The sequence below is a fragment of the Saccostrea cucullata genome, unplaced genomic scaffold, assembly GCF_032062105.1.
Source record: "Saccostrea cucullata isolate Sc308-1 unplaced genomic scaffold, CSIRO_AGI_Scuc_v1 ctg6552, whole genome shotgun sequence".
Classification (NCBI taxonomy): Eukaryota; Metazoa; Mollusca; class Bivalvia; order Ostreida; family Ostreidae; genus Saccostrea; species Saccostrea cuccullata.
In genome coordinates, this window is record NW_026928531.1 from 13,056 (window position 1) to 29,676 (window position 16,621).

The window sequence follows — 16,621 nt, forward strand, 5'->3', positions numbered from 1 at the left end:
GAAGACATTGGTGCCGTACTACTCCAAGACATAAAGCCAGTCGAGTACGCACCAAGAGCTCTTATATAAGCAGAGAGAAAATGTGCTCAGATAGAGAATGAAGCTTTATTCGTTCTCTATGGACTTGAACGCTTTGATCAGTACACTTATGGAAGGAAAGTTTTTATCCATAATGATCACAAACTATTATCTCAATATTGCGCAAACCATTAGGATTTACCCTTAAAAGACTGCAAGACATTATGGTGCGTTACTTCAGATATGATGTAGAATTCGTATTTGAGAAAGGAGTAAACCTTATTATAGAGGATACGCTAACCGAGCTTTTCTCATGACAACGGAAGAAAGTGTAGATGAGAGTCAAAGAATTCTATCTGTCTCAACGTTACAAGAAAAAGACGGACCAGATATCAGAATTCAAGAAATTAAGGACATGACTGCTAAAGCTAGATTCAGCGATGCAAACATTGACCGACACCATAGCCAATGGATGTCTTGAAAGTAAACAAGATCTTCCAACGAGTGTGCGTCATTACTTTGATTTTCGTGACACATTAATCTTTGAAGATGGATTCATTTTGAAAGGTGAAGCAGTCGTCATTCCAAAGACACTTAGATCAGACTTGAAGATGCGATTACACAAAGCACATCTAGGATATGACAGTATGATTAGGAGAGCTCGTCGTGATCAATCTCCATTTCGTGATGAACCAATCAACAAACGTGAACTCTGAATTTCCGAAACCGTTTAGTGGACCAAACGAGTGTATGTTTAGCAAACAGATACCGGTGATTACAGACACGAAGAACAACATTGCGTACCAAACTCGATTCCAGAAACTGTCGTCAGTGAGCCTCATAAGGATGTTACACCAGATACTCGTGAAATATGCCAATATCGCGTGAACCGTCTTCAAGGATCTGTAGGAAACCAGCATACTTGAAAGATTATGTCCAAAATTGATTGATATACTGTTTAATTCTATTTGATTATTTTGTTAGAAAGTTAATTAACAGTTAATGATCATTTATTTGGGAAATGTTTAGTTTAATTGTTTACACAATGTACATCTTTCTCAGAAGGGGGGATGTTGATGTATTATGATCGGGCTCGGGATGCTTGTAATTTTGTTGTTATGTTTAAGCACCATTTTTAGCCGGGCTTATTGCTCAAAGAGCAATTGCCGGCTTATGTCATCCTGTTCAAGGCAGGAAGTCAACCCCATAGTCGCCATTTTAAAGTTACGAGTAAAAATATAGTTCTTGCTCTCAACCGCTTTTGAGATAATACAAACCACAGGAATTCGCGTACCTATCAATTCTACCGAAATTTTCCGTAAATAAAAAAATACGTTATACCCATAATAATAACACAAGGAGTACAACGCATTTGAGGACACCGGGATACCCCTCGCTTAATATCGAGGCCGCCACTCAATCAACTTTCAATCAAAAATTATAAAACACAAACCAATCTTTTCAGAAGGGACCATTCTTTATGCCACTTAATGCATACGATTTCAAATGCATGTTTTACAGCAGCAGCCGTGACTTTTCTCCACGACTTTGCTCAAATTTTTGTTGTCCGCGACGCCATTACGTGACGTCATGAACGTGTCCATTCAGTTCTAAGTCAAAGAAAATAGTTCAGTAACGTAAGGATTTTTGATAATCAGTGTTATCGTAGTTCTCTACACATACGAGGTAAAGCAGGAAAGGGAACAAGACTGGCCCGTTTGTTTACATTCAGCTGCGGTACCAGATTAATTCTGATTCCGACAGAATCGGACCGTGGTATTAGGATTGAAAAAATCACTGTCAGTGTCTTATCATTTATATGGATAGTTTTTTCATCAGAATATAAACGTATGATTCATGTAAGAAATTCACTCTACTCTGTAAATGGGCCCGGCTCTCTGTACTTCTGAGTACTTTGATTTAATAAACGTTTCATCTAAGAAATCATGTTTCATCAATAATTAGCCCTGATAGGCATATCAACAGGGTATACATGTATTGCTACCCTGATCCATCAGTTCATCTGTCACTCTTTCTACTTCCTCAAGATCTTCTTTTCTTTTAGTAGTTCAATTTATCTGTTCTGTTGGAATATGATAAGCAGTGTCCAAAAGATGTGCAAAAAACACTTGGAATTTTAAAATTTTACCTTATGAACAAATCAGAAAAAAATGACGTTTTTTTTTTTTCCAAAAATCGGGTCTGAAGAGCTGCTTTTCTATTTTGCGCAGTAGCCACATCATCTTTTGAAAGATGGTTGAGGATACCACGTGTATATGTAAAATAAGGTTTCAGAATTTTCATTTTACCTTGGGGGTCAAATCAGGGGTTGAAAATGATGGGGGAGGGGGTTATAACTATGATCTGATCCCAGAACTTCCAAGTACATTTTACACAGAAGCCTAATCATCTTTAAGAAGATGCTTGGAAGTTACAAAGTGTGCAATATAAAGATTTGGAATTTTTTAGTTAAACTGGTCAAATTTAGGTTGAATAATGACGTTTTCACTTAAAAAAGACCTGGCACCTAGAACTCATCTTATACTTTTGTTAAAAGTTGCTCGTTTTTAAAGAACTTCATGCAATCTATTTTCCAAAATGACCTTTAATTAAGAAGTTATAGCCAAATATGGAAAAATCCTTTCCGACCCATAACTAGAAAACTATAAGACTTACAATCATCAAACTTGGCTAGTTTATGCATCTTAGGTAGAAGGTGTGTCGCGACCTATTTCAAGGTCAGTTGACCTTTAATTTTAGTGAAATTAAAAAAAAAATGTGTCTTATTACTATTCATTTTCACATTCCAAATAATGTAAGAGTATAGCACTGTCCCCTATTGAAAAAGTGTTAAATCAAGAAAATACTTATTTTTTTAAGCATATATACTTGACAGCAATCTATAACAAATATAATGTATGTTAGAGAAATTCTACCTCTCCCATGAGTGTAATTTACAAGCACTGGTCAAGAAGAATTTTGATGACAGAAAATTGCATGTCAAATTAGAGAGAAATTAATGAGTTTAGTGTGAGGAGCTAACTGGTAGACCATTGGTGTTATCTATATCCATTGAGTATTGGGCAAATGAGTAAGCCTGTACTTTGGATTAAAAATAGCTCTTGTTGGCTAGCCTAAGATTTAAAATGAATTTGATGAAAAGTAATAAAAACTAATTTTATATTGCACGCTAATAAACTAAACTGCAGATATTATATAATATTATTAATTTACAAACTAATTTCACGTGGTGGGGTGGAATCAGCATGTCCATATCAATTACATATTAAAACCTGTCGGACATTAAATCTAAACCAAAAAAAATCTTTAAGTATTTTATATGTTTTAAAAATTTGTTTATGGTAGATAGTGCAGACACATTCATCTCTTGGTAGTAATGAGTAGACAAGCATCCAGTTAAAGATTAATTAATGAGTTCAATGTAGGAAGGCTATCTGATCAAGCAGTCTTATCTGTATCCTTTAGGGATTAGACAGAAAAATAGCTGGTCAGTTTAAATGGCATATGTCATTTGATGGTCAGCCTTTTCTTTTCAAAATTAATTTGGTATAGATTAAGGTGTTAAGACATTTGATATTGATTATTATGATGGGCATTAGACAAGGTCTAACACAACCAGCATAGAAATCTATCAATGATGTAATATTTATTATAATTAATGCCTACATCACAGGGAATGGATAAATATTTTAAGGAATGGAAAAAACATGGAAATCTTAGAATCGAAGTAGACATGATTTTCGTGCACGCTAAACTGTTTAAGAAAATTGTAATTTTTTGACGGGCGGTTCATGCTGTGGTGCGGCACTTTATTTAATTAGGTATTCCGATTTATTTTAATAGTATATTTCTTTTCGTTAATCAAAATAAAACTCTAAAAGTTTATACTATTATTCACACCCTTACCGTTTACTTTAAATTGATGCGCATGCAATTGTTAAAATAGAATTTGATTATCGAAGGCATCATACTTACGTACACAGTCTCTCCAAGTGAATGACCTAGAACCTACAAGAAAAAAACTGGATTTTCATTTTTTTTGTTGTTGACTTCTTTAATCGCAAAAAAGATATGAATACAAATCTCGAATCTTGGAATATAATTTAAATTATTTAGTTAAAAAATACCGATGGTTTAAAATCACCATTGTTTGTTGGATGAAACATTTCAGTTTACAGTTGTTTTAAAGAAAATGGTCTTTAAGTGTATGGAAACCCTAAAAACAGATACATAATTATCATTATTGGACATGAAGGCTTCTGATTATTACTGGACATGAAGGCTTCTGATTTCATATTTATCAGTTTCCAATTAAAAATGATTTGTGGAAACTTATTTATATTCTTGGATTCTTTACAAAGTAGAAAAAAGTTTATTTCTCATGAACAACAATAAATGTCAAAACTATTTTGCTTGCTATTTTTTTCCAAAATGATCCTTAAATTTAATACCTTTGTTGCGATTCATTATAAAAAAATGTTCATTTAAGTTAATATTTAAAGAATTTTGAGAATTTATGAAATACTGCAATTTATTTTGTATCGAAAATGATCGATGTAGCAACTTATTGAAAAAGTATTGTAAAATTGTAAATATAAGAAATGAATTAAAGTTTCGAGATTAAATAAAATACACGAATTACAGTGTATGATGATTAACGCCGGTATATTTTAAATGTTCTTCATGAAATGTTCCGGCGTGAGGCCGCGTATTGACAAATAAGTTGATGTTACAGACCTTTTAAGCAAGCATTTTGCTTTCGACAAAAGACAAAAACAAAATGCAATGCTCCATCTTAATAAAAACAAAAGGTCCATGACTAACAAAGCTCTCCTGGGTCATTATGGTTTGTTATTCTTCATTAGCAGCTTCCACATGTAAAAGTCCTTGATCGCATCATCAGGCGTTATGATTGGTAAACACTTAAATATTTACATTTGCTGAATATATTATCCCCCGTTTTCTTAAGAAAGCCATCGCCGTTTATCAGTAGGTAAATAGCGCTAAGTATATCACCTCTACAGATTTCTTGAGCAGCGACTGTTCCATCAATAAAACATACAATTTAATAGAATTCGATAATATACATACTTGTAGCTTCATCCTACAATTGGAAGTCATGATACTAACAAATTTAAATTTGAACTTACAGTTCCTTAGGATGCTTCCATAAATTAAAATATGAAGATAACCAATAACAATTAAGATTTGAAGTCCATTAAATGAAGATTAACAACAGTGAACTTCATGTAATGATCAAACAGACATCACATTTCGTAATTCAAGTAAGTGTAAAAACAAATGTAAGAAAGACAAAATTCGACACAGTTATAGGTTAGTTTTAAACAAGGTAATTATAACGATCATTCGAAAAGTTGACTTTAAAGGCAGATATCTAAAATTGGCTACATAAGTTTCTTCAAAAGGAGAGTTGAAATTATGATCACCATAAATTCCCATGTAATACTTTCATTATCCATTGTGGTTCCATCCTAATACCGGAAGTCATGATTTGAACAATAAAATTTACATTATCTGAGGATGCTTCCATATGAGTATCATTTAACTTGGTTTTCCTTTTCTTGAGATGTCGATTTTTAAAAAAGATTTTCCCAATATCAAACTAATTGCCTATTGTAGCTTCACACTACCCCAGGAAGTCATGATTTGAACAAAGTAACTCGACCTGTAGATACCCCCCCAAAAAAATGACTGAGCATGGTTTTGCTGTTCTTGAATTATATTTTATGCAAATTCGTTTCATATTCCTATGTACAACTCTCACTACATATTGTGACCTGAGGTTCATTATTTGAACAATATTGAATCTACTCTATATAATAAAATTTAATACAACATTTTTCTGGCCCAGTAGTTCTTAACAAAATCATTTTATTTGAAAGATTTTTCTTACATATTTTGAAGTTAAAATTTGCTGGTCATTATGGGGCCAGACAACGCAGATAAATCTGATTTAAAAAACCCACACAAGAGCTCTCACCTCAGGTTAGCTAATTAAACACTGAATTGTTAACAATTATTTCGTAAAATTGAACATATTGATTTCCTGAAGGCATAATTTGGTATAAAAAAAACTACATTTATTACCATAATGAATTTGCACTGGTTTAATTTGGTTGCATAGCTCGCCAATGCAGCAGTTTCCTTCGACGGGTATATCAAAACCATCACTTCTTCCAATGGCATGTTGAACTGTGTCATTCATTGTTTCACAGCCCTTTAAACAAAGATATACGTAAAATTGTAGACATAGAGTTCAGTATTCAAGTTCAAAGTCCGTTCAAACAAAACAAATCAGGAGCAGAGCTACCATGGACCTTCAAAAACATCAGAGGTGGGATCAGGTGAAATGGAGGAGTGAGTATCCCCTGCCGACCGATCATACCCACTGTGTGCTCTTTGCCATGATGGAGAAACCAGTAGACAATTCAGTGTGTAAATAGTGGCCTAACGATAAGTATAAAAACTGTCAGTCAGCATTTGACTTACTGATATATAGACTACATTTGCTAACAATATCATTTTATCGACCATAAATCTATCGAAATAATATCAAACGAGACTGTTGATATCCTTGTTTATTCAACTTGTTTCTCAATAGCTTGCCTCTCTTGGAAATTTTTTAATAGTAGATCTTGCTTTCGCGTATCTAATCAACTGAGAGACATAAACCTGATGTGCAGGTAATAACTAATAAGGGTGATTTTCTACATAAGGGAGGCTCATAATTGAAATTATGAAGTCATGATTATCCTAAAGTTTTATGCTAGGGTACCATAAACGTCTTAGTAATAATAAAACATCCAAATTTGAAACAGATGTGTCAGAATCTATTAAATTTCAAGCTCACAAAAGTCCCTGTAAATTTATATACTTGGTACATGTAGGCATATTCACGAGTTCTATTTTTATTGAAAAGACAGTTGTCTACAAAAAGCATGATTCATAGTGAACAATGTTTGTATAAAGTGTTGTATGTCATCATATGCAGCATTTTTAGAAAGCGTCAATTTTTAGTTAAAACAGATTCAAATATGGAGAAACCCCGCTTTTGATAGTCCATTTGTACCTGGAGGATTTGCATCAGAAACCAACAAATGAAAACAGAGATAAATGTTTTGGGGGAATTTTGCTAAATCAGGTCTTTTTGTCTGAGAGATTTCTAGAATAGCTGTAATGTTAACAATTTCATTTAAAAAATCATGCATTTCTCTAGAGTGCATCATATGAATCTAAAAACAAGAGGCCCATGGGCCACACCGCTCACCTGAGCAAATGGGCTGGTTAAAAAACACAAAGCAGCTCAGTAATGAAAAGTTAACTTGTTCTGTAGAAGGGATTTGATTTTTTTTTACTTGAAAATGTCACTATTTCAATAAAAAATAAATGTATAATTTTGCATAATTGAGAAGAAGAGTTTCAAAGATTTTTCCTGTATATTTGTATGTGAAGATTTGATTGCTCATTATGGCCACACCTTACCCCTAGGGGTCATAAAATTTAAAAAAAAAAACTTGAATTAATTCTAACGGAGGATCTTTCCATATTAAAGTGATTTTCCTCTGTTTTCCTATGTAAAACTTTAATTGGCTTTTTTGGCCCCGCCCTACTTCGAAGGGTCATGATTTGAACACACTTGAATCAACACTACCTGAAAATGCTTCCACATTGGTTTCATCTTTGTTGGCCCAATGGTTTTGGAGAAAAAGATTTTTAAAGATTTTTTTCCCATATATTCCTATGTAAAACTTTGATCAAACATTGTGGCCCTGTCATACCCCTGGGGGTCATGATGTGAACAAACTTGAATCTACACTATAATGCTTTCAAATGAGTTTATCTTTCCTGGTCTAATGGTTCTGGAGAAGATTTTTAAAAAAGAATTTCCCATATATTCCTAGGTTTAACTTTGATAAGCCATTGTGGCACCGCCCTACCCCCAGGGGTCATGATTGGAACAAACTTGAATCTACACTACCCGAAGATACTTCCACATGAATTTTATCTTTCCTGGCCCAATGGTTCTGGAGAACAAGATTTTTTAAAGATGGCATTAAATTTTCATCAATTCATCATCATCATCTCCCCTTGGAAAAAGGCTTGGCCCTTCATTTGAACAAACTTGAATCCCCTTCACCAAAGGATACTTTGTGGCAGGTTTGGTTGAAATTCGCTCAGAGGATCTTTAGAAGAAGATGAAAAAGTGAAAAGTGTACAACAACAACGACAATGACAGACGACGGACAAATTTTGAGCAGAAATGGTCACTTGAACCTTCGGCTCTGGTGAGCTAAAAAGGTATGGCAAAACTGTCATACATTTTTTCAGGGCGTTGTTCCTACTATGAATTTCTTTTTCTTTTTTTATAAGTTTATACATGTATAGGAAATATCTTTTAAAATCTTCGTTTCAAAACCAGCCAAACCATTGCATGATTGGTGATATTTATATGGAAGCATCCCCGGGTAGTGTAGTTTTAAGATTGTTTAAATATTTAAGAAGTCTTGGTGGTAGGTTTGGGACACCATGTGGGATCAATTTTTACCTAGGAATATACCTTAAAATATCTTTATAACACGAAATCCATGATAAGTATTTTTTTTATATGGAACTGATGGAACCATGTTTAGGTGGTTCATCGTCTCAAGCAACAGTTCGGAGTCCGCATATAGCTTTCTCTCATGATCAACAGTGTAAGATTGACTTTTCCGGTGTGAGACAGCAGTGTGAGATTTTTCTGTCTCACACTGTGTATTACTACGCCGCGAACGATAACGTAAACATTCCGTCTTTATATAAAGAAATTGTGACAATGTTAAAAAATATAACATATACTTAAAATGTTGTCATTAATTTATTAAGATAAACCTTTTTTCTTTCAAAATAATGTAGTAATTTTACTTTTTAAATGGCACTATTTTTAGATCGCGGAGGGTTCTTCTTAAATGAAATTGTACGGTATCGGATAGATACGTTTTTTTATTCCCAGTTTTTATCTTTCTAATTGATTTACATGGACCGAAATTCATTTGATCAGTTTACACTACGTGTAAACCATTTTCAGGTACGCTCTATATAATGGTGTATTCAGATTTTTAATTATAGATGGAAAATTAAAAGAGAATTTTTATTTTTATATTTTTACCCCTATCATGGCGACATCATTGACAGGCCGTTATTTTGGAAGGAAATAATGCGAAAAAATAATCATTCATTACATACTCGTGTGGGAATAGTGAAATTCCACCTCGGGGCCAAGATTCACTGTCTAGGACTCGACTTTACTTATTCAGCCAAGAAATATCATATTCCCCTCGGGTGAAGCCCTTGGGAAATATGATTTTTCTTGGCTGAATAAGTAAAGCCTCGTCCTAGACCGTGAATCTTGTCCCCTCGGTGGAATTTCACTATCCCACACTCGTAGTAATGAATGATTCTATTAATCTCCTACCCGTGGCTGCTTGATCACAAAAAGTGTCGTAATCTTGAATATTTACGCCTCTCTATTTTGACGTCATATTCAGTCAATGACAAGTGTTGTTTCTATTAAGGAATAATTTAATTTTAGTTGTAACACGTAATTTGATTGGCTAGACGGTTTTATCCATTTTGTATAACATAACTTTCCTACGTCACAATGAGTGACGTCAAAAACGCATATATCTCCGCTTGACGTTAACTTTTAAAATATGCTATATTTGAAGCCTTTTTTCGAAGGAAAAAATGGAAAAATTGTCTCATTGTCTACATTGAAATTAAATTATAAGGAATGAAGCTTATTTCAACTTATGTTATACGCGAAGCGGTTTATAAAGCGTAAACTGTCCCAAGTTATGTTATATCGCATAACATAAGTTGAAATAAGCTTCAATCCTTAAATGAATTAAATAGCTACCCATTTTATACGGTATAAACTGGGTTGGGGCAGTTTACGCCTTATAAACCGCGAAGCGGTTTATAAAAAAGCATAAACTGTTCCAACCCAGTTTATATCGTATAAACTGGGTAGCTATTAAATACATTGCTTATAATTTAATTTTCATTCATGTGATGTAAGAAAAAAGATGGTTGTTCTAACAAAATGACTTTAATTTGTACAAAATTTGAATGTAACGTCAGGCGGATTGATATGTTTTTGACGAAAGTCATTGTGACGTAGACAACCCATTCTATATGATATGAAGTTAATTTTTTATCCAATCAAATACAGCGTTACGACCAGAATTAAATTATTCGCAATTGAAATCAACAATTTACATCAGTAGTATAGAGAAATATTTCGTACACTGCGATTGGGTAATGAATGGTCACATCAAAGTTCATCATCCGACTATGCTTTACTCGCATTTGCCAATGTTTTAATGAACTACGAGTGATTTTCTTCTCGTTCAACCACAGCCAGAATGGGAGAGGATCGTACATTTTGGCCGAGATTTGCGACGGATGCAGGTTTAGATCCAGGTTTGTTCAAATTATGACCCCTGGAGTTAGGGTATGGAGATAACGAACAGTATTCAATGTCGAAGTCCATGAAACAATTCAAAAAGGTACAGAACAAATACAGACCTCCAAAACATCAGAGGTGGAATCAGGTGCCATGAAAGAATAAGCATTCCTTGCTAACTGGTCACATCCGCCGTCTGCTCCTTGTCATGATTGGGAAATCACGGAAAAACCGTCGTCAATTCAGTGAATATTAAATAATGGGCTAACAATAAGAATGAAAAACGTCAGTCCAGTCAGCATTTGACTCAATGATAAATTGTATTTGCCGACAAGGTCATTGTATCGACCATAGAACTTACGAAATGATGACTTTAAACGTGACTGCTGAAATTCTTGTTTCATTAACTTACTTTCAATAATTTGCCTCGTTTTAGAAATTTTTAATACGTAGAGCATACTCTTGCGTATCGAATCAGCTGATAATATATATACTCCATATGCTGGAGATGAAGGTTTAATACTGCACAAATAAGGGAAGTTGACGATAGAAAAGTTAAAGTCATCACGTTTCTCATATAGCTTGGTTTTAAGATTACCATTAACATGATTAACGTCTTTTTCAAGTAAAATATCCAAGTATGAAACAGGGAATGGCCACAATGAGGAATCAAATTTTGCATAAGAATATATAGTAAAAATCTTCTCCAGAACAGAAGTTTTGTTTAGTCAAATTGACATGTAAATATCTACAATAAGATAAGATTTAATTTAATTCAAATAATGTCCTTTGGAAGGGGGTGGGGGGGGGGGGTAGTGAAGCGTCACAATGGAAGATCAAGTAATAAATTGGAAAATCTTTAACAATCTTCTTTTCAAGAATGGCAAAGTTATTCATGTATGCTTTACTGATAAAGTGACATTCTCCGGTGAGCGATGTGGCCCATGGGCCTCTTGTTTTTAATTTGGGACGGAGAGAGGTAATGATCTCAACAAAATAGATTATTTTTATGTCTTTAAGTGGAACACTAACCTTTTCATGAAGACATCCCAACCTATATTTATGAACTCCCTCTGTTGAAACCATTTTCATTGTGTAACATTTCTAGAGAAAAAATACAATTCCTTTTTAAATAAATCAAAAAATTTTAACCTGATCACTAGTCTCTCTCTCTCTCTCTCTCTCTCTCTCTCTCTCTCTCTCTCTCTCTCTCTTTTCTTACCTCACCAGGGCTACAAATTATTGTTGAATTGCAATTTATTGGACGATCAACACGAGGGCAATACATACATTCAACTAAAATAAGAAGAAGAAAAATTGTAAATTTTTAATCTACAATTTTTAGATATCTACAATATGCTAGCTAAGCTACATGTAACAGGCCTGGTCAGAATGGTGCAACTTTAGACTGAAATATACAAGTAGCCAATGAAATCAAAAATAAGACAAGGGGCCTATGAGCTATTACGCTCATTTTTATCTCGCTGTTCTAACAACTCGTATATATATATTTTAAAAATATTCCATCTTTATTCTTATAGAAAAAATATTGACACCAAATTACCCCATCAAGGCCTCAAGCCATTATAGTTAAAATAGATTCTAATTGAGCTAAATTAGATTCTGAAACATAAATATCATGGCACATATAAAAGATGCAATACTCGATTTTAGCCCAAACCTGTGCAATGAATCCAACACATATTTTGATAAAAGTACTTTGGTCGACCCGAGTAAACAAACCTGCTGTTCCACAGGTTTATAAAAGCTGATTTGGTAAGATAGTCACCCTAGCCTATGTCTAATTCTGTACACTGCGTTGGGATGCTTCAACATCAATGTGACAATTTTTTTTGCTGTTACAGAGATTTTTCCAGCATACATTTGTAAACGTTATCCCTGGATCCGGAGCCATAGAACTTAGACTAGCACACTTTTGTTTTCAATTTCACTTTTAATTTACTAAAGGGATGTATAAGAAAAACGTTTTCCCCTGGATCTCAATTTAAAAAGAAAAGTGCTGAATCTACACGACGTTTCAGGATTCATTCGTGACTATTTGGCATATATAGAAAAAAAAATAAATATATTTTCTTTTTATTTCAATATAAAATGAATCCCATATTGATCCCCAGTCCTATACCATGTTGACATGACTGTTAAGGTTTCGTCAAAGGTCAACATGTCCAAAAGTTTATTTTCACAATAGCCGCACAACTATGTGAGGTATAAAGTCAAAACTTATACAGTTTATTAATTTTTTTCATTTTTTAACAGATAGAAAGTATCACTTGATAAAAAAAAATACTTGGAATAATATTAATTGAGCAAAATTCTTCTTAAAAATGAATATAATTTTTTTAAAAAATACACTAATATACAGGTGCATTTTTCTTTAAATATGCACATATTCTGTTACAATTTTTCTCAAAAAAAAAAACTCTTTTTAAAAATATTTTTTATCAAGTGATACTTTTTATTTATTAATCAACGATATATTTATAAACTGTAAACGTTTTGACTTTATACCATACAAAGTTTCGGAGCTATTGTAAAAATAAATTTTTAGACATGTTGACCTTTGACGAAACCTTAAATTAGCAATACCTAAGTGTGCTTGATTTAAATATTTATGATGCCCCTCCAAATGTAGAAGAGAATTAAGATTTTGAAACGCACTTACAATAAAATCATATTCAAACTTTGTCGTATCACCTAGGGTCATGATTTCGAAAGCTTTCACAGAAATATCTTTTTTCTGGCCCTTTTCGTCGTTGATCATATTAAAACACCATCTTTAGCTTTGTTTTTCTTGATCATGTCTCCTTTTAAGATGGTGTATAGCCTTTTTTCTTTATCATACTTGAATCCCCTTCAACCAATGATGTTATTAGCTAATTTTTTTTTTCAATCTTTCAGGTAGTTCTGGAAAAGAAGTCGAAAATACGAAAGGCACAACGACGCCAAATAACAGACGGACAAACTTCAATCAGAAACACCCTCTTACAGCTTTGGCTAAGGTGAGCTAAATATACTTCAGCTAGCAGTAATCTATGTGTGTGTCGCATTTACCACATAATCCACATGTTCGAGGACATGACTGTTGGAAACAAGACCTTGTACACGCCCCCGCCACTGAGCTTTTAAAACTAGCACATGCTTTTGGATCTATGTCGTGACATACTAAAAAATAAAATTTCAATGATTACAGCCTTAAGTGTATGTTATCATATTTCAAAGTTGAAATTTATCCTAATACAGACATCTTACCAATAAATTAGCAAGTAAAAGAAGTAAAAATGTATAATAATATTTAATAAAATATATACACTGTGTAATAAACATAAAGGTTCATTAATTTAGTACCAGTCCTCTTAGTCATTGTTTCCCTTGAAACGGGTCTTGTTGAAACTTCACGATTTGCCTTCGATGACAATGCTATTCCATTACAGAGATCCGTTTTACAACAACTCCCTCTGTGATCATTGCAAACTCCGGGACTCTGACAGCCCTCACCATACAGTTGGTTACATACCTTTAAAGTTTCTTGTATGTGTATACAGAATATTTATCTGAATAGAAGCATCATATTAACAGAATTAAAATGAAACAGATCAGAAAATTTTTGTTATCGAAAAGTCGAGTTTACAGTTCAAGCGAGTCTTCCCAATCAAAGTTTGTTATTCATATCTACTTTTTTTTTTTACGTTTGACGCCTTAAATCCAACTGGGTCAGTTTCAGTATCCTTGAACACAGAGCATCCTTATGTGCATGTAAAGGTGGTTTAATTTTTTTCAAATCAAAGGTTCTGCTCTTTAACAAAGTAAAACAATAAAGTGCCGGGGAAGTACAATTTGGCTTCGTTATATCAATGGTTATATATGCAAAATCTTTTTTCGACAAAATTGAAAATAACTTCCATAAAGCAATCATTTTAAAAGTCCTTATGGGAGCTCCGATCTTTGAATTGCGACAGAAGTTCCTTTCTTTATTAATTTTTCTGAAGATTAATATTATGACAGACACTCAGCGAAATATAAAGGGGAAAAACTTGATCATTATGTCAGAAATGATTATGTGTTTAAGAAATATTTAAAAGAATCGTGTAAGAAAGTTAAAAGGCATATATGCGCACCACCAATTTTTTAGCTTTTAGCATATCGGATATGATAAATGTTGTGATAATATTATCTTTGTTTACGATGCTCATTGTAATAACTGCGGTATAGAAGAACATGTTTTAAATTCTAAATCCAGAAATCAAACTTATACTCATAGGAATCTTTCTAAGGATGATTGATTGATTGGCGTTGTTTAACGTCCCTCTCGAGAATTTTTCACTCAATAGGAGACGTCACCACTTGCCGGTGGAGAGTTACAATTTCGTCCTATACTCGGCACTCAGGGCCATCAATTTGAGCAGTGAGGGATCTTTTTCGTGCCACCACCTAAAGCGACACGGGACCTTGTTTTATACGGTCTCATCAGAAGGACCGGTCTCCACGTCCTACAGTGGGATTCGAACCCACGACCTTATGATCAACTCTACTTCGCGAGTTTAGAGCAGACGCCCTAACCTCTGCGTCATACAGGTGATTTATAAGGATGAAAAGTCTTCAAAATCAATTTGACTTTTTTATACTTCTGGTGAATGAATTTCGATCTACCTATATTCCTTTTCTTCTTTCTTAAAAATCCATATAAACATTGCGTAACCTGTCCTATCTTTGCTCCCCATAAAAAAATTAATTGCAGTAAAAGAGTATTCACAGCATAATAAAATAGAAATACAGAATAATTATTATGATTTCTAAATGGAAAAATGATTTGTTAATAATATTTTATTTTACCACATTCCTTACCTATAAAACGAATTTTCCCTTTCCTTAACAAACCTTACTTTTTTGCCAAAGCAGCAATCTGATCATTATTAATTGAATACCTGCAGAGTAACACAACCAAGTCTGTATTCCAGGGAAAAATTGGCTGACAAAGTCTTTTCCTGGATGCAAGACTAAAAAGATAAAAATGTGACACGATTTTGCATAGTCGCTAGTATTAATGATTATCTTTAACTGCCCCATCCTTCTTATATATATTTTTTTCTCCCAACAACAAAATATAACTTTGTTAAAAACTTGTTTCTCTGCCATGTTAATTTCAATAAGAAATTATTCTTACAAAGTGGTCGTTTTGGCATTCTTCAGTTGAAGTACAACTTGCTGGGTTCACAGACAAGCAATGATAACATTTTAAAGCTGTAAGGAAGGACAAAACATTTTAATAAAACTGGGATGTAATACTTTGTACATTGAAGTGTAAGCAATTTGTAGTAAAGCACTTTTATAACTAATTGATTTTGAAGTAATTGAAGTCCATTCCCTGAATGTAGTAACAGAATAATTTAAGTGGTATGTGTAAGGATATGTGTAAGGATGTGCATGTCTGTGCGATGGGGGGCGTCCTTGCTTACATATTTCAATGCATGTAGAGAAGGGATATCGCATTCGTAAAGTACGTTTAAAAACATTTTCTTGTGCATTTAACAGAAACATCATTTAAAAATAATATAGAAACTGTCTGTGGTTTCATCTGATACTCACGACACTTCCCACAAAATCGTTGACACATCTGTGAAAAACAGTCATCGCTACAGACATCTATTGTGTTGTTCAGTCCTTGACAAGCTATGGTGTTCACATCATCACATGAATAGACAACACTAGTTAATGATAACAATATCACAAACCAGCTGGGAATCAAGTTGATAATCATCTGAAAATAGATTTATATTAAAATATAAAGCATCAAATAATAATGTAAATCGATATGCAGATGCTATGATCCAAAATGTGTGTATGTTGTGGGACGCCGTGGAATTTATACTTTTCCTGTTTTGAATCTTGAACACTGGTACATAAGTCTTTTACGCATCTTATATACATAAACTGAAAATGCAGTTATGTGCAACTTATATGCAACATGGAATAGGAATACCTTATCTTACTTTTTTATAATTTTACGCACCTTTGCTTTGAAAATTTGATTTTCTGGAATGTCAGTAGTGATATCATAAGCAAAATATGAGGCATGATTAATGCATGCAATAATATCAA

At 33.4% G+C, this 16,621-nt stretch overlaps 1 protein-coding gene across 1 annotated transcript in view; it reads right to left on the minus strand.

The window, feature by feature from the left end:
• Positions 1 to 16,280, minus strand: part of LOC134277862 (uncharacterized) — a gene marked incomplete at its 5' end in the record, with an annotated part of 28,412 nt that extends 12,132 nt beyond the window's left edge. The window contains 9 exons of the mRNA XM_062760160.1: positions 4,015 to 4,047; positions 6,148 to 6,277; positions 11,537 to 11,608; positions 11,727 to 11,800; positions 13,577 to 13,687; positions 13,871 to 14,039; positions 15,448 to 15,519; positions 15,687 to 15,763; positions 16,109 to 16,280. Coding sequence (XP_062616144.1) covers positions 4,015 to 4,047; positions 6,148 to 6,277; positions 11,537 to 11,608; positions 11,727 to 11,800; positions 13,577 to 13,687; positions 13,871 to 14,039; positions 15,448 to 15,519; positions 15,687 to 15,763; positions 16,109 to 16,280 — 910 coding nt within the window. The remainder of the gene's footprint in view (positions 1 to 4,014; positions 4,048 to 6,147; positions 6,278 to 11,536; positions 11,609 to 11,726; positions 11,801 to 13,576; positions 13,688 to 13,870; positions 14,040 to 15,447; positions 15,520 to 15,686; positions 15,764 to 16,108) is intronic.
• Between the last annotated feature and the right edge of the window lie 341 nt (positions 16,281 to 16,621).